This window comes from Apis mellifera, linkage group LG1 (assembly GCF_003254395.2).
Source record: "Apis mellifera strain DH4 linkage group LG1, Amel_HAv3.1, whole genome shotgun sequence".
Lineage (NCBI taxonomy): Eukaryota > Metazoa > Arthropoda > Insecta > Hymenoptera > Apidae > Apis > Apis mellifera.
This window is the reverse complement of record NC_037638.1, coordinates 16,099,380-16,120,348: the sequence shown is the minus strand read 5'-3', so window position 1 is coordinate 16,120,348 and position 20,969 is coordinate 16,099,380. Positions and strand designations below refer to the sequence as shown.

Genomic DNA, 20,969 nt, shown 5'->3' with positions numbered 1-20,969 from the left:
TGCCGTAAAGTAAAAGAAGAGATATAAAATGAATGAAAAGAGCAAGTGAAACGCTCTGATTCGTGATAACGAAGGCCGATCTTAACTTCCAATAAAAATTCGTTCTTTTAATTCAAGTTGTTGGAAAATAGTTGTAAATAGAAATAAAAATTTAAACGTTAATCTTATAAATTAATTATAAAATTATCCGCTTGAAATACAAATGTTATGAGTGAATCAGGAAACTTTTGTCTGTCTGTTCTCTCTTACGTAAACACGTTCTACTTATGGAAACTCTCGGCTGACCGTATCTTTCTTCTACTACTGAAGTCAGAGTTTGTACAGCTTTCGCCATAGCGTGACGACGAGTTTCTACGATAAAACACCAAATGTTGTAACACTGAAACTACGGTAACACGTATCGTTCTACTACAGTGATATGATTCTGAAATTTCGTGCCCTTAATGTGAATTGCTGACAGGCTGTTTTATTCGAAAACTAGCACATTGTCTGCTGAATTAACATCGACTATTCTAAGAATAAGATAAAAATGCAAAAGTAAATTTCATTTATATGTAATACAATTTTATACAAATATATATCCTTTTGCCATACAAAAAAATTTATAGAAAATGGTAAAAATACATTAAATTCCTTTTCTCTCGATTTGTTTACGTGACTCAAATCTATAAATCTAACTTCTCGTTCAATTTTACGATCGTTGTTATATCACGAAATCAACTATTACGTGTATATATGTATATATATAAGAAGGAATTCCAGTAGTAGTCCAAATGTCACATTGATCAGCCGCAGCACGAAACACCAAACAATTACTTTCTTGAAATACGCACGATAAAACAGGGCGAGTTGTAAAACTACGCGTATATACATTCAGAATCGGGAGGTTCGCGATTCCAATTTCTTCCACTTGCGAACGTTTCTCGCTCGAAACGAGCAAAGGAGTTGACACTAACGGGCAACAAACACGTTGTTTACATATTCTATGCAGTTGGCGGAACTATCGAACGAGCACATGTTCCCTTTATACGTGGATCCCTCGAAATAATTGTCACAGGGAGAGGATGACTTGTTTTCTCACTACAGTTAATCCATTAGATTCTTCGAAAACAATCTAACGTAAACAAATATAAACGAATATATATACAACGTTCCTCGCTTCGTTGAACGAATGAAACTTGATGACAGTTTAACGAGCAAAAGAGAATCGTGCATTCTCCCTCTAAATATTATATTCGAACGTTGAAAGAAAGGATAAACAGAGAAAGTACGTCTCATTAGTCCAGTTTATTCGAAAACGTTAAGGAGTTATTTGTTTCGATGGTAGGAATAGAATGGTAGGATCTTTGTGTTTCTTTTTCTTTTTTCCAATGGAGATTAATTCTTTGTTAATCGATTTAATGGAATTTTTCCTCTTTCTTTGGACAGAAAATGAATGAGGTAAAGCAAGAAAAAAGTGTACGTGTGTTTTGTTATAGCAGTAATTGGAACATTGCTATATATCGATGATATAACGATAAAGAGAATAAAATATTTTCATTTGAAATTTCGTCGTCGAGTAAATCAAGTTTGAATTAATTGATTCGGAGATACGAATGTATAATAAAATATAATTTTCTCGAAGACTAATTTTTATAAAAAGAGTTATTTTATATTTTTTGTTTATTTTTACACGTAGAATTATCTTCTATTGATATTCGTTCATATCAATTTTTACTGTATATTGATCATCTTCAATAATTTCACTCTTTCCTCGTTTTTCGTTATATTAAAATAAACGTATCATCCATTTTATAAATCCATTTTATATATTAAAGTTAAATATCTATCAACATGTCATCTCACATCGTAAATCATTCGTTCAATTATCCAATTTTTATTTTATATTAATTATCTTCAGTAACCTGACTCTTTTTTTAATCTCCCTTTATATTAAAATAACGTATTGATATATTGATAATTTTTAATGTCAGTTCACGACCTGCATCCCATTTTCTATAATATAGAAAAAAATTGATTCGCGGTTTCGTGAGTCGCGAAAAAAGAAGGAGAAGAAGAAAGGGAAAGAGGAAACGAATATAACGATATATGGAATGATCAAGAGGTTAAGAGTGTTCCATCCATGCGGTCTGCATCAATAAAGAAACAAACGTAGCTAGTTCGAGTGCAGTTCGAGGGGGTGTACTACACTTTCAATACGAAGAGGTGAGGCGGATGATCGGGAGAAGGTTCGTTACGACATTGTTCCCAAAGTGCAACGTCCTGTCCGCTTGTTTTCATCGATCTAGCCGACCTGTTGTTAGAGGCTAAACACTTAGTCACTTATATTCGAGTGCTAACGAGTAGAAAGCCTCCTCTTCGAACGAAAAATTATCGGTCACACGAGAAAGAAACTTGTGTTCTAATCCAAGGATCCTTTCCAAGCTTGATCGTTTATTCGATGATGAAATTAAATTCATTCGTGACAATAATTGAGCCTGATTTATTATGACAATCCTATGAAATTTTCTGAATTTTAATAATATAAACATTTTAATATTGTAACATTTTTTAAATATTCCGCAATAACGAGATACTGAATATGAGATTGATTGACAGAAAAGGGGCAATAATTACGAGGGAAGTTATAATTAATCAAAATAAGTTTTACGAAATCTGTGGTAAGGATTTTAAGATAATGTCATCCATGGCATTATTTGATCAAGGATGAATGACAGCGACTGGAACTGGATAATCAACTGAATTGTTTCATCGTCGCATTGAAACTGGTTTCGATGCGATTCGCGTGTCACGGTGATCAGACCGTAACGTTTTAACCGCGTGGAATAATTCTCGAGTTTGAAACAACGGGGAAAATCGGTAATTCTCAGAAATTTGTAGCCGTGATATCGTGATACAACCGCGTTTCGACGTTCAGGATGAGTTTACTTTGGCTTTTGTAAAGTGATTAAGAGCGGTGAACGATATGATACGAGTAACATTTTGTTTCTCGTTGCCAGGTTCGGTGAAATGTTTGGAGATTTATCGTGGTTATTTTTGGATTGAGAATAAATATTATTTATATATCACGCGAAAGCAGTTGACTTATAAAGCAATTAGTATATGGTGAAATACGAAAATTTTGATCTGTGTGTAATGTTGATAGTTTTAACAATGATTTCAAATATTATTATAAATGAAATATTGATATTTTTAAAGGAAAAAAAAAAATAAGTTATATTATATAAAAAGAAATTGAAATGACAAATTGATAAAAATATATTTGATCGATAATTGTATAATTAATTTATTTCCTGAAGATTTTAAAGACAAATTATAACGAATATTGTCGTCTGCCATGCTAATTATATATCCATTATTATTGTACGGATGTGTAATTTATTATATTATATAACAATTATAGAATTATAAAACGGTTATTATAAATCTCCACATTTCACTGATTCTAAAATCGAGAGCTCGCAATTAATTCTCAGGAGAAACAAAATATTACTGGTATCATTTACCGCCTTTAATCAGTTTATCAAATAAAACAATAACAATAAATTGTTCGTCCAATTATGTGATTGTTTTATTACATTTGACACTATCTTTATGTAATGTATTTCTCTCAATAGTGATCTAAAAAAAATCAAAAATCCTGTAATATTTATTTTTATGCGATGCATTTCACATGAAATTTAGTTATTAATAATACAAAGAATATTTTTTCCATTTAACATTTAATTTCGGTTCACTTTTCAATTAGTGTTTTCAGTAGTTTCATCGTGTCCATCGACGGACAATCAAATTAATATGAAGATTCCTGTATAGATGGTCCATAAGTGAAACGCTATTTCTGGGAGGAAAGATCGATTTACAGTGCCGGACAAACTAATTTCTCAGGCTCGTCGTGGAGCATCGGTGCACGGGCTAACCTCGTTATACGATTTACAACTGTTCCAAACTCTTTCCAGACCGGTTTCTTTCTTATTGGTTTCTGCCCGCGGCTCCAGGGCTGCATCAGCATTAGGTCATTAGGGAAACCCTGGAGGGTTGCATGTGCGATCTTGGACAATTTTCCCTCTTCCAATTTCTTCCAACTCATTTTAATCCAAACGATAGAAACTTGTCTCATTATCGAATCATATTTTCAAGAGTTCTCTTGCAGATTTTCATGGAGCGCCTTTCATTCATTCATTAAATTTTTCAATCCTATTACTTTTTAATTAGATATCAATCTTATATTGTTATACGTCACCAAGATCCAAACAAATTTCCAATTCGTTCAAAAAGATCGTTGAAAGATTCATTGCAGATTTAATCGCGTAGTAATCTCGTGAAATATGAGATCTGCAGTGAGATGCATGCTCAATCTAATTTGATTTTTCTCAATAATTTTTCACTCATATTTACCTCTGCCAATTTTATCCCGAATTTAATCGTTCCTCCAGAACATATTCTCGACTCTGTCCAATCGCATAATTTCCTATCCACGGTTCAATCTAATCCCTGCAGTGGTGTTATGTAAATTAGCAAGCATCAATGGCCGGCTATCGATAAGCACGTTGTAATACGACCTTAAACATCCGACATCTATTAAAATATCTTGGCTAATTTCCAATGAGCCTTGGTCGTCTATATGCAAATTAGCCTGGTATTTTACCAAACCGATAAAAAAAAAAAAACAACCGAAATTCCACAAATTTTGTCGACCTTTCGAAAGACAAAAAACGTGGGCGTTTGTTAAAAGGATGGATAGATAATGTCCGAGGAATGAATCATTTGGAATGGTCACGAGCAAAACCGCGATGGGTCGGCGTTAAATCATCCTGGATGTTTTCACGAAATCGCGAAACTTGGTAAACCAGTTCCATCGAGTGTATTTCCGGTCATGAGTTACGAGAAATAACGTCTCTTTAACTTCAATCACGATATTATTATATCGCTCTTTCATCGAATATTGTCTCTCGATCGATCCTTTCTCGATTTTTACATATGAAAAATCTTGTTTAACCAATTAAGACTGAATCTATTTATAATTTTTATCGTCCTGTTTGAATTTTACAAATCGAAGATTTACAAATTTAAAAGGAAGTCATCTCAAAAAAAGTATAAACAAATTCACAAATGATTTCTTGCATCCTTAAATTCTTAAATGTATAAAATAAAATAATTTAAAGAAAAAAGTAAGATTAGTAATATTCATTTCCAAGAACAATGAAAAAACAGATTAAAGAGACGAATCTGATAAAATTTATTTCTAATTTCCTTTCGACCGATTTTTACCAAGCAATAAAATCTCGCGCCCAAAATAAAAAAAGAAACGCGAGATATCTCTGACATTATCGAAACGATATTTCATCCCAAGATACTTCTACGCGTTGTAACACCGGTAACAGGCGATACAGATGAAGATAGAGGATACGAGAGGAGTGGAAGAAAACAAAACGGGGAAAGAAGAAAAAGAGGAAAGAGCGGCGGATGACAATGGAAGCGCAAGGTCGTGAAAACAAGAAGCAGGAAGGCGTAGAGGATGTGAGACGAGGCATATAGGCAGGGGACGCCCCTGGTGTCGGCTTTGAGCGTCGGTTGGCGGCGTCGGCGGCGGCGGCGGCGGTCGATGCCACCAGATGCCACTGTGGCGCTGTCGTCGCTCGAAAATAAGCTCGCCCAAAAGCTCGACCGACTGCAGTAGCCCGGCATCCGTCGGCGCCGCGGCCAGGACGAAAATTTCCCGCGGATATAACCGTATATTCCGTGTCACCGTGCCGTGTGAACCTCGCCGATGGAACCTCGAATGGCAGCTCTGTGAGTCTGATCGAGGAGGCAGGCTTGTCTGATCGATCAACCGACACTCTGGGAGGACGTCCGTTCGTAACGGAGGAGAAGAATCAAGAAGGGGGAAGAGGAGAGGAAAAAAAAAGAAAGGAGAAACGACGACCATGAGGCGGCAGCCACGGCCAGTGGACTGAGAAAGTTGAGAAGCCGTCTTATTCTTCTCTCCGATTATCTCGCAAGGGCGGCAGAGGTGTGTGGTGGAAAGAGCGGGTTCGATCGAGGCGCGGTGGTTCGCGAGATCGCGCGACAAATGTGCACGGGGGTGGACAGTGTGACATAGTGCGGCGAAGTAGGCGAAGACGAAGAGCGACGGGGAGGGAGGGAAAGGCCCTGTGTGAGCGAGGAACGCGGGAAGAGGAGGAGGTGGGACAGGATGCGGGGGCACAGGAAGAGGGCGCAGAGCCCCGACGATTTCTCTTCTTCTTCATAGGGGGTACAGTTCCTTTCCTCTCTTTTCTTTCTTTCTTTTTCTTTTCATGCGGAAGCAATCGAGCTTTCTCTTCTGAAATCTCCTTCCTGAAGGAGATATCGTGGCACGGTATCGAGGGGCCAACCTTGTGGAGCTTCTTCTGTAGAGAATAGACGGGTCAAGGGGTGGTGGTGGTGGAGGTGGTGGTGGTTCGCGATTCAAACCGTGTCGCGTACACCCCACCGCTATCTATAATCCCGCGATGTACGTTTCTATCTAATAATAGATAAATAATAGTCGAGTGGAAACGAAGAAATATTTAAGAATCATTGGCCCAGTTTCGAACCATGGTCTCTATTAAATGCCCCCTCGTGTTCCCAAATTTTCGCGTAGCACGTGAAAAAAGGGGATGGAAAAAACCTTGACTTCTCGTGAAACTTTCTTGACTCAAAGAAACGGGGGAGAGAGGTTCGTCCCCTAGAAATATAAAATATATACTCGGTCGTCGGAAATCCAACAAGAGACAGAATCGAAAATCTTCAATTAAATTTCCATCCGTTGAAAAGGATACTCGAGATCCTCCTCCATTGAGAAAGGCCAACTGAGGGGAGGGGGGAGAGGGAGAAACCGATGCGCGAACTCGCGAATTAAAAAAGAACACCCGTGCATGTACTAATTGCTGGTTAACGAGGCAGGCCTGACTGCTTCCATTTGCGAAACGGTGACGCATCCCCTCGCAGATTGGATCCTTTCGTAATCAACGTGGACAGTTAATGCGGGGCATGTTGATTTACGTCAAGTGCCTCTGTAAATGCAAACCGTCCTCCTCCCACCCCTCGCCCCTTTGTCGCGAAAGGGTTGGCGCGGAACAATTTGATCATTCCGGGCTGAGAATGGGCTTGTCGTAATCCAAATCTCTCTGAATCGAGTAGTGCGAGTTTCGCTACGAAAAAGGAAAATACGAATTTTTGAGTGTTCTCGAGAGTTGCTTCGAATGCTTACTCGATAGAAGAAATTAGAAAATCGAATCGAGGGATAAAATGTCTAGAAGAGGGTTAATTCGTAATTCGAAATATTCGAATTTTTCCATCCGTGAAAAACTTTCTTTTATCGTTCGTAAAAAGGATTTCTAAATTTGTGGCACTTGGTAGTTTCAGTGTCAAGGGAACGTTAAAATAATGACTCGTCCGTGTAATAAGTGTTGCGGTAAAAGGTAAAAAGTTGTACAAGATCTAAATATAAACTTGGAATTCTCTTTTTCCACTGCGAGGCAGTCGCCGTATGAAAGTGGGCAAAAATGTAAAATGACAAAGGATACCGATGAGGATGATTTCACACAAAACACTCCTTTGAGCTGTCTCTCTCTTTCTCTCTATCCTTCTCCCCCTCCCCCTTCCCTCTCCCTCTCTTTTTCTCTCTCTCTCTCTGCGTCTAGCTTAAGTTTTTTCTGACGTAACTTGCCGGCACGAGGCACGTCGAGTCAATAAAGGAACACGGAGCACTTTGTGGCCGTGAAATCTAGTTTCTTTGCACCGAAAATCCACGGCGAACGAAGGAAAAAACGTTGTTTTCGATGATAATCTATATTTTCTATAACGTATCCTGTACATCTCTTTTCGTTTGAACGTGACAAAAGAACAGTTTAGAAGTTTTCTCGTTACCGTTATTAAGATATCTCGTAAATAATTTCGTTCCTCCCCTTCTTTTCGTCAAGTACCCTTTCTTTTCTCAAGAAAAGATACATAAGTAGATGAATATCCGTTCATCCTGTTTGATACTCGTTCATATTTAAAGTTTTATCGACAGAGAATTATTTTAACAAATCCAACGTACATTCTTCAAATTAATTAACCGGACAAACGAAAAAAGAAAAAAAAATTGCAGAAACGAAAGAAAGTAAATGAACTTTCCATTTTCTCCTAATTAACCTATTAATCTTCTCCCCTATTAATTTCACCACTATCTCACAATTACAGCGCAGGGAAACCACCTCCAACATCCCCTTGCCATACCACGATCCCTTCGAAGCCCGCCGACCATCTCTCTTCCCAGAAGTTTATAAATAGCGATCATCATAAATGTCCGGATAATGCCTACCCCATTTAAGCGCGAGCACGGGCAGATGGAAGGAGAAACTCGCGGGCGGAAGAGACCGAGGCACGCGAAAGCTTCTAAGTTTTATCTCCATAAAGCTAGCGCTCCGTAAATCAGGGCAATCCAATAAAACAAATCCGTAGTTTGCGGCCCAAAGTGCGCGGAACCGTCGAGTGTAGTTAAACTTCCGTTACTCGCTACTGCGAGCGAGAGTGAAACGGGCGGAGGATGAGGATGAGGAAGTAAGATAGAGAAAGAGGGAGGGAGGGAGGAAAAGAGAGGGTGGGGATGGAACGACGTGTTTGGTAGATTCTCTCAGAGGGATTTGTTAAAAGGAGTTTGCGCGACGCAGGGCGTTTATCGAAGGATTTTAAGGACAGGCTACGCCCGTGGAGATATTCGTTTCATATTCGATAAGTGTTTTGTCATTTCGAGAAACACTGTCCACGTTTTCGTCGACAACACTCGCCCCTTCTATGTGGAAAGTTCATCGAGGAAAGTTTATTAAATTCACCAGTGGAAACTTATAAAAGTGTAAATCGTGACATTTTCTTCCTTGACTCGATTCCTGTCCATTGATTCGATTTTCGTCGAGTATAGTTCTTTTTTTTATTGAGTTGTTTGGAAAATTTAAAGAAGTAACTTATATAGAATGGTTTGTGATTGTGGTATGAAACGATGTCAGAAAGATTTTATGATTGGAAATAAAATGAATATAAGATATATAATTTTTTTAAAGTATGAGACTTTGTTTTCGAATAAATAGGTAATTTTTTATAGGAATGAATCAATAACTGATTATTCTATACGTGAAGACAAAGTAAAGAATGTTAATTTCACTTGTATTTGAAAATTATTTTTGTCTTTCGAACCATAGAATCTTCCTGATCTCATTTATAGCCATAAATTACGAACTATCTCTATTTTTATAGAATTTTGCTATTTATTTTGCAGGTTCAATGAAATAATTTGAAATAATTTTTGTATGTTTCGAAGCGTTGATCGTCCCTTTATAAAATTTTAACTGGATTTCTATTCGTTTGCAGGATCAAAATCTCGTTTGTGACGTAATAATACTTTAATAAATCTCTTTTCCTCGATTGAATTTTTTTATTTATTACACAACATACGTATACTTTAACGCGTTGCAGAAAAACTAAATAAAAAGAGTTCATAGAACGTTCGATTACAGAGAAAATTTTTTTTTATCTTGTCATATAGCTTCGCCGAGTTGAAATCCATCCCGTTGAAAGAGTTCTCGTGAAAACTCGTTTGAACTTTGTCGGCCCGAATCAAACTTTTCCCGAAAAAGCAACGTCTCGATGGATGGAACACCAGTAAAAGTTTCCAGCACAACGAGATCCAAATAGAATTAATCCACGGACTCTATTATGGAGGACGTGAATGGAAAGCTCGCGTATCGCGTCGTTGCTTCATTGTTATGGTAATTTCTTACGGCTAATACTATGAAATTGGCACGTGCCTTTTGGATAAATGGAGGATTGGAGCCGCGAATGATAATTCGAGAATAACAGAGGCTTCATTTGCAAGATAAGATTACCGAGATATTCCAAAATTATTCGTAAACTTATTCGATTAAAATTTAAGAACATTGCGAAAGATTTGTTTACTACTCGATCTTATATATTCTTTTTTTCCTTACTTTGACGTTCATCGAAACAATAATATTTTGCTTGTAGAAATATTCGAGCAGAGTGGATCTTGAAAACGTAATCGATATCGCATAGCTTCCAGGAAGATTTATCGAATCCCAGTATAGTGGAAAGCTTCGTTTCAAACTGTAGCCGGATCGAATCACTTGTACAAAGTGAAAAGTCACGGTAGGAATTACTTTCGGATTTTTATTGCGCCTCGATAAATCTTGCTTGGAAACAAGAAAGAAAGAATTCGGTTCGCTGTTCTCTTATAACTCAATATATATATATATATACATTCCTTCTTCTAAAATTTTTATGAAATCAATCAAGATAAATTCTTTCAAGAAACATCTTGACTTTAATCAATTAACATCCAACAACAAAGTGACGGTATTATAGGATAATGTTTCTATCCACTCCTAAAAACTTTCTTAAACTCTAGAAGATAGAAGCACTCGAGGTGAGGTAGTGATCGAATAATCAATCGATCGAAAACGATCAATTCTAAATCTATTGGAAACCGTGTCGAAATTCACCGTGTCAAGCGGAGAAAGAGAAAGCTCGATCGTTTGAAACGCGATACAAAGTGGTAGGAAGGGGTGGTTGGGGGTGTGTGAAACACGAGACGAATTCGCAGATCGTTTCGCCTCATCGACGTCCAACGTGACGACGGTCAGCGAGCACGCCGAGGACGACGACGACGACGAAGACGACGACGTCAACTAGGTGCATCCCTGAAACGAGCACTGCCGTTTGTTCTCCGAGATGGCGGAGGAAAAGGAGAAGCAGACGTTCCTGCAGAAGCTGCTGTTCTACACGACCGCGTTCTTCATCCTCCTCAGCACCTTCAGCCTCTTTGCCTTCCTCTTCTTGGTCCCCTTCGTCATCGACCCCGCCTTCACCACCATCTTCATGCAGTTCGACACTCGGCCAGCCGAGTGTATCACTACCTACGTTGAGTCAAGGAGAGGTGAACAATCGTCGCATCTCAAACATCGTCAAAACCTCTTTCGTCCGATCGGTGTTTTGCTTTCGTTGTGTCGTTGCATGAGAACCCAATCTTCTTCCCCCCTTCTCATCCCTATTTTTTCTCTCTCGGTTAAGAGGATCACTCTTTACTTATCTTAGAGGCCAGACTCTTTCTCCCTCCCATCTTTCGTGATTACGAAGTTTGAATCAAAGTCTTTGAAAGTTTTGTTTGGATTCTATACGTGTGAGTTATTCGATATATATTTAAATATATTGATATGGTGATTTATTCCTTTTGGATGTAGTTGAGATGAAGCGAAGATGGAAGTTTATTGTCTTGTTAGTTTTGTTGAGAATAGTTTGGGTATAGTATTTTTAGAGATTATTTTAGGCTTTTGTTGATAGCTGTTCCTGTTAATTCTTTTATGAATTTATTTCGTATTAATTATTATAATGGATATGTATTATTTAATTTCGTATATTTTCTGGAATTTCTCTTAATAATGTATAATTTTTCAACACATTTCATTACATTAATTGTAGATTCTTTCAAAGCGATGCTCTGATGACTGGATCCCTTTTTCTCTTACACTCGTTATTTTTCTATTCTCTCTCGTACTTTCTCGATAATTCCTCATATATGTGTTCGATGGTGTGAGATTAAGTATCACGTAGCTGTATGTGTACTGATTGTATGTTTGTATATGCATTAAGCAATGTAAAAGAGTATTAGGAATAATACTGTACTTGCTTTAACAAATATGCACGATATTATTTGATATCAAACATCAGAAATATTTCTCTTTTATGCAATTTTATTATATTTCACATTTCGCATCAAAATATTTATAATTCGCAAGATAAATATTATAGTAAATGGTTAAAATGCTTTGTATAAGATAATTTATTTAAAGGATAATTAATTATTTACGACTCTTTGTATATATATATTATTCAACGATATATTGACATATTCGAAGGAAATATTTCTATTTCTTAATGTCAAACCTAAATTTTGTTAATCCTTTATGAAACGATCGACCGATGAATGAATGATAACTAATCTGGCCAATTAGAAGTAAAATCGATCTATGAATTAATTAAATCAACAAGATAGAAAGCTTTCGATGAAATTGTCTCCAATTAAAGCTTTCTACCACAGTTTTACAAGACTGCAAAGTTCGCAATTAATTTCCATTTCCATCCAACATGGAATGTCATAAATAGAAAGAAATTGAATATCCCTTTTATACATATATATAAAAAAGATATATATGTATACATTTTTTAACTCGTTAAGAAAATCAAGATAAAATAATATACGAATTTTTCTTCATTTTTCTTCGTCTTCTCAAAAAAATCTATCGAATTTACATTTTTTTTTTTTTTATTTATCCAAGAGCCAGAAACACGAAACAAGAACCGTGAGATAGAATTGAAAATATGTGTTTCGTTCTAATCCCAGTAAAGACGGGATATGCGTAGAAGGAGTGTATAAATCGATTCGTTCCAATTCACGAAATAGGGTCACCCTCGGAATATACGATTTGCATGAATGATTGAGAAAACTATTTCGAGCGGAGTCGTATAACGAGGGCTGTTTTGATAGACAGACGGTCCTCGCGCGACGAATTTAATATCCCGTGTCGCGAAGGCAATGACATTTAATTTAATATTCAAATTATACGATTCCGGATTCACAGTCGAGAGAGATTTTTTTTTTCTTTTTTTTTTTTTATTCCTTGATTATTCAAAGAAAGAGGACAGAAATGTATCCCCACGAAGAGGGGACGTGACGTTTAATGAAAAGGCGAGGCACGACGTTGAAGTTATTTTTGTCTCTCATTTTTGGAACGATAGATCTTGTCGAAAAGAAATAATTACGATTATTTGCGAACAAAATTTGATTCGTCCAACGGAGATATGGAATGGAAGAAATCGAAAGCAAATAAAAGAAATTTATTATATCTCTTCAAGACAAATGGTTATCGTAACGCTATTTATGCAAATCGGTCGAATGTTCCTACCGACGATTATTCATTTCAACAAGCGTTTGATATCTCGAGTAGGCAAATATTATTCCCCATAACCGTTAACGACGGCGTGTCATTTTTATACGCTTTTATAACTGTTGCCGTGTTGCCTTATCGATTTACATCGTTATAACGCCCACATGATTTTAAAAAAAGAGCAAGGAAGAACAAATAGTATGAGAGAAAAAAAAAAAAAAGAAAAGTAAACGATCCTTTCATTTTAAAGAAAAAATAAAGTTACTTTATCCACTCTGTATATCTCTTTGTTTCTAAAATAGAAATAAATTTCTAAAAATAGAAATAATACAGAAGAGCATCGATCATATTGAATTAATTAAGGGAAAAATAAGCAAATAATCGGCCAAAGAAAGATCAAATCTAACACGAAACATGAAACATTAAAAATTAACAGAATAAATGATATTAAAACATTATAAAGAAATAAATTCAAACTAAAACTTTTTAACTGAACAGTTTTTTAATTTTTTTCAAATTGTTCTCGCATGAAATGTACAAAAATATTATTTTAATCGAGGTAAGAAGAACAAGATATCGATGTTCCGTTTAAATTTCCGTCTCTATTTTCAACAGATACATCGGTGTTGATTTTCATGGAAACAAGATTTAAATAGAAGGGTTAAAACGAGAGGGAGAAATAGTCGATAGGTCGGGAGAGCTTTCTGGGGTGTTGAAACGTTGAAATTTCGTGTGACGGAGCAGGCAACGTTCAATGCCGTCAATCAAATTTTTCGAGTACATTGAAAAACCACGCGACAGTCATAATTCTCTCTAACAATGTTTCGATAACCGTACGAATCCTCTTTTTGCCTCTTTTATCCAGAAAATCGTGTTTTCGAGTCATGATAAACGGATGTATCATCTTTCATTGAGATTTCTTTTTTTTTTATAAATAATTCAATGCTTGAATGATATGAAAATTATTTTGATGTTTGTGTAAATAATTCGTTCGAATATTTACGGATAACGATATCGATTGCCATTGAAAACGCATCATTTTGCTGACCCCTTTGAATATTTAAACGTTATAAAACATTCGATCAATCTTTGCTGAATTATAAATAAGGTTACTGCTTATTTATAAATTTTAATAAAGAAGAATCGTAACCAATAATAACAATAATTAAAACTATTGTACATAAATTAAAATTATTATAATTAAAATACCTTTATAAATATTGTTTTATTATCAATGATAATACTTCTAAACTTCAAATATTCGTAATAGCATAATATAAGTTATATTCATAATATTCATAATAGCTTAATATAAGTTATATAGAGAATAAATTGCGCACTAAAAGTCTAATGAATAGAGGATTAAACTTTATCAAGGTTAAATAAACTTATAAAACAAACCATCTTTCTTCTCTATAAAATAAATTCCAATTATAATCTCAATAATTCCCCAAACCTCCAAATTTTTAATATTTTAAAAACTTAAAAAATATATTTTGTAAATTTATATCATTTCTATGTACAATTATGTCATTGTACTAAAAATTTCATTGAAATCTGGTTATAGCTATGAGCTACAAACATAATAAATAGATTATATATTAAAATACTTGAAAATATTGAAATAAAAATTATTAGGATTGACCAAACATCATTCTTTAAGAAAACAAAATTCCAATTGTACAGACTACAATAATTCTCCAAATCCTTAACTTAAGCATTGAAAACGAATGTTAAGGATTGATACTCTTCACCAAACACGAAAATTCCAGTTGTACAGACTGTAATAATTCCTCAAACCTTCAATCTCAATCTCATTAATAACTGTTAGGGGTTGATATTTCATCTTTCTTTCATCAAACGTCGTTCTTTGCCATAAGAAAAGAAAAAAACAAAATTCCAATTCTACGGTCTTTCAATTATTCCTTAAACCCTCGAATCATCACCCGCATTGCATTGGAAACGATCGTTAAGGGTTGATATACCGTTCCTTCGTCTCGACCAAACAGAGAGCGTTCCGGTAACCCTCTAATTAATGTCTAGACACGTCGGCGGAAAATTATGCGTGTCTCGAATCCGTACACGTATCGATGCGAACGATCGCGACAAGAAACGGGTCTGCAAATTGTGCTCGTCCCCCGGAAACTTCGGTAAACGACGGCGTTATCGATATATCGACGTAATAGCTCCGTTAAAGAGGCACTAGACGGAGACTGAGGGCTAAGATCGACGCAACTGGTGTCTTTGTATTCACAGCCGGTATTCGAGCCGGTCTCGAGCAATCTGAACGTGTGCCCACCCCTGTGCCTACACTCTCTGTGTTCCCTCTTTCGTCACCCTCGTGCTTACACTTCAGGTCCTCTGTCGAATGCCAGCGGCCGTATACGCTGCAGGTATTCTCTTACGATCGAGTGTTCCGACGTCTGCTTCGAGATGCACATGCAGTGCTGGGTTATGTACAGTGGCTCTCAAAAGTATTGACACATCTTTTGAAATCTTTATTTTTTTTTCTTTTTTTTTTTTTTTTTTTCTAATTAAATGTAATAATTCGAATTGGTTTCAGAAGTTGGGAGGATTAGTTTTATTAGACGACGTGTGAAAGAAATTTTCCTAAAGTTTTTATACTATTTTTTTATCCATTAAATACAATTTTGCTGTTCTAGATTATTTTTTTTCACTATAAAGACAGATAGAGTATTAAAAACCTGAACGTTTTAAAATTTTTCCTCTATGCGTCTATTTAAAAATACTGAAACTTTTTAAAGTTGATTTCAACCCTTCAAAAATTGCTTTGTTATTAAGAGGTTTTACTAATAATTAAACAATAATTCTCTTAATTATTGAAAGATGTTAATTCATTCTGAATTAATTAGTTATAATTTAATTGCGAAATGTGAAATATGAATTAAAAAATATTTTTAAAATTTTCTTAATACTCTTGAATTCATAAAAATTAAATTATTTAAAATATATCGTCCCATTTTTTTAAAATACATAATGAAATGATTTCACAATGAGTACACATACATTAAATTGCAATTCCCAACTCTCTTACATATATGTATATATGTGTGTGAATGAGTTTTCATTCTCTGAACATTATATATATATATATTTCATCATATTGATCTCCGTTAGTATTTCATATTCTATTAATTGTTATGGTTTCTCTATTCTCTCACTCTCTCTCACTGCACTTTTGATCTTCTCTATTATTCATGCTCGTTCAAATGATTAAATTGCAACTTTTTTTTCGTTAAATCTGATATAAATTTTTCGTATCTTTAAATTAATACATTCGAGTCCTTGAATGCGTATTTATTTCGTTCGTTAAATGCATAATAAAAAAATTATTGAAACGAGTTCCATAGAAAATTTAACAATTGTACGAAAGATGATTAAAAATTTAAACTATTGAAATATTGTGTAACGTCTTATAACATTTTCGTAATATATATTCTACAGTTTTCGTTATTTCATTATCTCGTTAATTGAAGATTCAAAACGTTTGTCATTCGTGATGATAATGTTGTTTGGCACCTCAACTGCAATTGGACAAGTGATAACGATAATTACCAGCCAAGATTATTACACTTAGATATCTCGTAATAGGATTTTACCGAGAATACGAGGGCAAATTTGCTCAAGGAAGAAAATGCACGAAGTTAGATTACATTCATCCCCCAACACGAGAGCAGTTTTGCAATCATGGTTAGTTAACGATTCGGATTAACCATCAACATGAGTATAGTAATAATTAAGATTTCCACTTAAATTGCGAAAATAGACTCGCAATATTACAATATTCAGAAACAAATCGATCGTTCAATTTTTTCCAATTTGAAAATTCACTCGAAATCTCAATTTATAGTATTTATTTCTAAAAATATTATTTCATTAAATTTCCATTCATCGTTCGACAACAAATTTTTTCATTGAACAAATCTCGCTAAATTTATTAATTTAATTTCGAAGTTTTCGCACTGTTCCGCGCACGTGACTCGAACCGTGGCTGCCCATACGAGCCATCAGTAACCAACGTGCATTTTAAAAAGTCGTACGAAACTTCGGAAATTGGACATTATCCAAAAGGTGTGACGACTACATCATAGAGTTTTCCTCCATGAAAGTTTCGAGGAGGTCAGGGCAAGGATTTCGTAACTTGCCTCAGGGACCGTGTTGAAAACTTTTTGCTATAGTTTTCTCTGTTCTCAAGATTCTCGAAAAAGTCACCGTGCATTTTTCTCTTCCCTGGTCAACTTCACCTTCTCGTCTTCTGATCCTGTCTTTTTTTTTCAACGATTTATGCGCTTCGATTCTTTTAGGTCGTGACACTTACCCCATATGTGTCTCTCAACTTCCCCTATCTTCGTTTATCTCTGATTGTCTCGTGTAACACGATGCACGTCGAAAAATTGTATCTTTTAATCACATTTATATATAGTTTGTATGAGAATACTTAATTTTAATTTAAGCTTGCTGTCGTTTCAATTTTCAACTTATTTAATAAATTTACAATTTGAAATAATTAACAGTACTTTTTTTCTTCACTCGTGTTGTCTAGTAAATTAATTCTAACATCTAAAATTGGATTTGGTTCGACATTAAAAAAATTATTCCATTTTAAAGGATGTAATGCAAACACTTTTTATAAATATGCGCGGGAAGAAACAACAGCAAACTAGAAAAAGATTCTCAAGTATTCATTTTCCAATCTCTCCAACATCTCTCACCCCAAAAGGAAATCACTTCCTTCGGAAATTTAAACTCTTCGATCTTCTATTTACCTCCCCTTACGGATGCATAATCATCATTTTTTTTTCGGCGTGCACCAATCTCTGTCGTGATCTAGTCTCTTCGTCTTGTCTGCTCCCCGTCAAATCCTCGTCATTGACGAGTGCCGCCTCATCAAACGTAAAGCCCATGAACGATCCGTTGAGTCCAGGTACGAGCAACTGCTCATGGACATCCTGTAGAGAGGGTTGCACCAAGGAGCTGTACGATTGCACGCAAATACGCGTCAACTACAAGCTACCGACTAATACGTCCGAGGATAGCGATGGACAGGGTGAGGGAGGCGGAGCGGTAGGAGGTGTCGAGGATGACGAAGACAGCACGACGATGGGAAAACCGCGTTATGACCGCTCCCTAAGGGAGTACGATTACGTCGAGGACCTTGACGAGGATTTCGCCGAGGACGACGAAGCAGGACTGCCGAAACCCTTTCCTACAGGTATAGAACAAGTGTGTTCTAATGGTGTTTTCAATTATACGAGCCAGATTATCTTATAAAATTTGCTCGAGACTTATTCGTTGATCATTGTAATTAATTATCGTAGAAGTATTTGTGAGACTATTAGTTCGATATCTACGTTGAATTTCATTGTTGTTCGAAGATAATAGGGCAACGTGTCGTTTGGTGGAAACGTGAATGTTTAAAACAAGAATGACAAGAAGATTTCTTAAGTTTCTTAAATCTTTATCTCTCTCTTTCTCTTTTTAATTGGATAAAATGATAAATATGGAGGGAAGTTTCTTTTTTATTATTATTGTTTTTCTTATGGATAATCTATTGTTGATTGAGAAAATTTTTATGTCCATGACTCGATACAATATTCTGTTGAATAAGTCATGTGGGGTTATATGTAGTTCATTTCGAAAAAATATTGTACTCTGGAGTGGATTAATTGAAAGTAACTTTGCAAAAGAAATAGTCATACACATAATTCAGTATTTATATGATAATCATTACATTTTTAATCCCATTTTCATTTTTAAATTGGACGTACATTTCATTTATCTGAAAAATGGTAAAAAAATTATAAAAATTTATTGCACAACTAAGTACAAATCACCAACTTCAAAGAAATCAAATATAGACACGTCTCCGTGAGATTAACGAGAGTTTCACTTCGGCATGGTTTAATTATTCTATCCAAATATACTCTTGCTCCAAAAATGATGACAAATGCACTCGCGTGCAACGATGGCAATAAACCATCGACAACCCCGCGCGATAGTTGAAATTCCAATTTCTAAATGTCGAGAAGCGGGTAGATCGCGAAAGCGAAAGCGTTCCACTAACGAAACAGCAAAATTCGTTGTCGTTCGAACACTCGAATTAATCGAACACTGTCGCTCGATGAAGCAACACTAACAATGCCCGCCATTTTCATTTCCCTCCCCTCGATGGGAAATGTTTGTCGACGAGACGGTGAGGACTGGATGATAACGAGGCGAAGTTCGCAGGGCTCATGGGCAACGACTCCGAGTGGTACTTCATCGGGGCCAAGCTGTTCCCCAACGTAAAAGGCTGTGGATACCCTCCAATGCTGAATTGCAGTATTTTCTACCGGCAGTACGCCATCATAGGGCAGAACTTTAGCTGTTACTACTCGAAAGTGGACCCCGGGATAGTCATCAGCGACCTCGACATGTGGCAGGTCTCTCTACAATTTTCTATCTTTCCTTTCTTACTTTTAAAAGTAAATATTTTTGAAAAGATACCACTCTTGAATTTTTTTTTGTGAAGGTTTCGTTATTTAAAATTAAAAATTAATCCAGATGAGATATAAATCAGAAAGTTGAATAAATAGCATTGATTAATTCTAATCAAAATTAAATAAAAATTCGATTTAAGATTAATCCAATTGTTTCGAAGAAAAGCTTTTGACAATCTATTAAAAAATCATCATGATCGGAGAGTGATATCTTTTTGCAAACAATTATCCTATTTTTATACTATACGTACACTCTGTAATGATTTGATATATTTTTGTTTCGCGTTTGCATCAAAAATAAGGGATTCTTTCTTCTTTTCATCCTAAGCTCTTTGCTGTTTTTGAAAGTTTAATGGAATGGGATGGAAAAAGTTGAAAGTAGATTTCTATTCGTGGTATTATATTCTGTATGAAAAATGTAGATGATAACAATTTTCCCTGAATCTTGATCTTATGTGGAAATACAATTGAAAAATAAGATATAGGGATCTGTATATCCAAAATGCAAATAGGAACAAATAAAGAAGAAGAAGAGATAGAGTTTCAAGCTCCTTTCGGATTTGAGACTCGCAAATTCGAATTCCAGTATATTCCCTTTTTTCCCTTGGTTTCCATAAAAATTATCTACAATCACATCTACTAACAAAAAGTTTATCTCTCAAACTTCTTCCCTTGAACCTCTTCTAAAAAATTGGAAAACCACTTATTAAATATTATTATAGAATAAAATCAAAGGCGTAATTCTGAAGCAAATAGAGATCAAGTTTTCCATCCACGCATCAAAATCAATAAATTTTATCGTACCATCGCTTAACAAATGCAAAAACCTGGCACAAGAATCTTCTCAAATATCTTTCTACCTCTACGCCAACCACTCAATCAAATTGGATGCATTTCACAGATACCAAAACGATTTGGAATCGACATTGCCAGAAGTTGAAGCGAATAAGTTTTGCTCGATAAATCCAAAGTTTCCTTTTTAAGAGACGTAACATCGATGCCATATTGATTTCTGATCTATCCATAGTGGAAGATAATTCGAATTGCCAATTGCAGTTGGATGGAAATCGAGAGGGGGGATCGAATTGCGGTGACGTGTCTTTCGGTTCGAAGTGTAACCAGGTTACTGAATTTCAAACGCCGGTACTTGCACGTACAAGTCACGCGAAAGTGGTCTTTTATACGTGTTGTGTGACTTTCGTACAAGTTTACCGTCTTCGTGAATCGATACTGCAGGTGCCTATTGAGGACATAGCACATTATGCAGGGGAACAACAACGTTCTCTGTAAATGGGTATAAAGTACGTAACAGTGCTCATTATTAACCGAGATCGGTATCTGTTTTAATTGGGACACAAAGAGCCTCAAAGTCGGGGTAATTGATGGCGGTTGCATCAGAGAGAACGTTACAATAGGGAGGAAGAAGGAAGAAAGAAGAAAGAACCGCGATTGTTATCGTGAAAGACGAAATCGAAAGGCAAAATCGAAAAAATCGAGCGAAGAATGTAAT

The 20,969-nt window shown here is 35.7% G+C and overlaps 1 protein-coding gene across 4 annotated transcripts in view; it reads left to right on the top strand.

The window, feature by feature from the left end:
• Positions 1–20,969, top strand: part of LOC550899 (UPF0769 protein C21orf59 homolog) — an 85,371-nt gene that overhangs the window by 48,691 nt on the left and 15,711 nt on the right. Inside the window, exons 1-4 of one of the 4 annotated variants that reach the window (XM_006570858.3) lie at positions 5,650–6,253; positions 10,619–10,951; positions 17,905–18,192; positions 19,209–19,402. The exons of 1 other annotated variant lie outside the window; for it this stretch is intronic. In XM_006570858.3, the coding sequence (XP_006570921.1) occupies positions 10,747–10,951; positions 17,905–18,192; positions 19,209–19,402 (687 nt within the window). In that variant the 5' untranslated portion in view covers positions 5,650–6,253; positions 10,619–10,746. Of the gene's footprint in view, positions 1–5,649; positions 6,254–10,618; positions 10,952–16,302; positions 18,193–19,208; positions 19,403–20,969 lie in introns of those variants that run through there. 2 more of the 4 variants (NM_001327956.1, XM_006570857.3) reach the window with 2 other exon arrangements.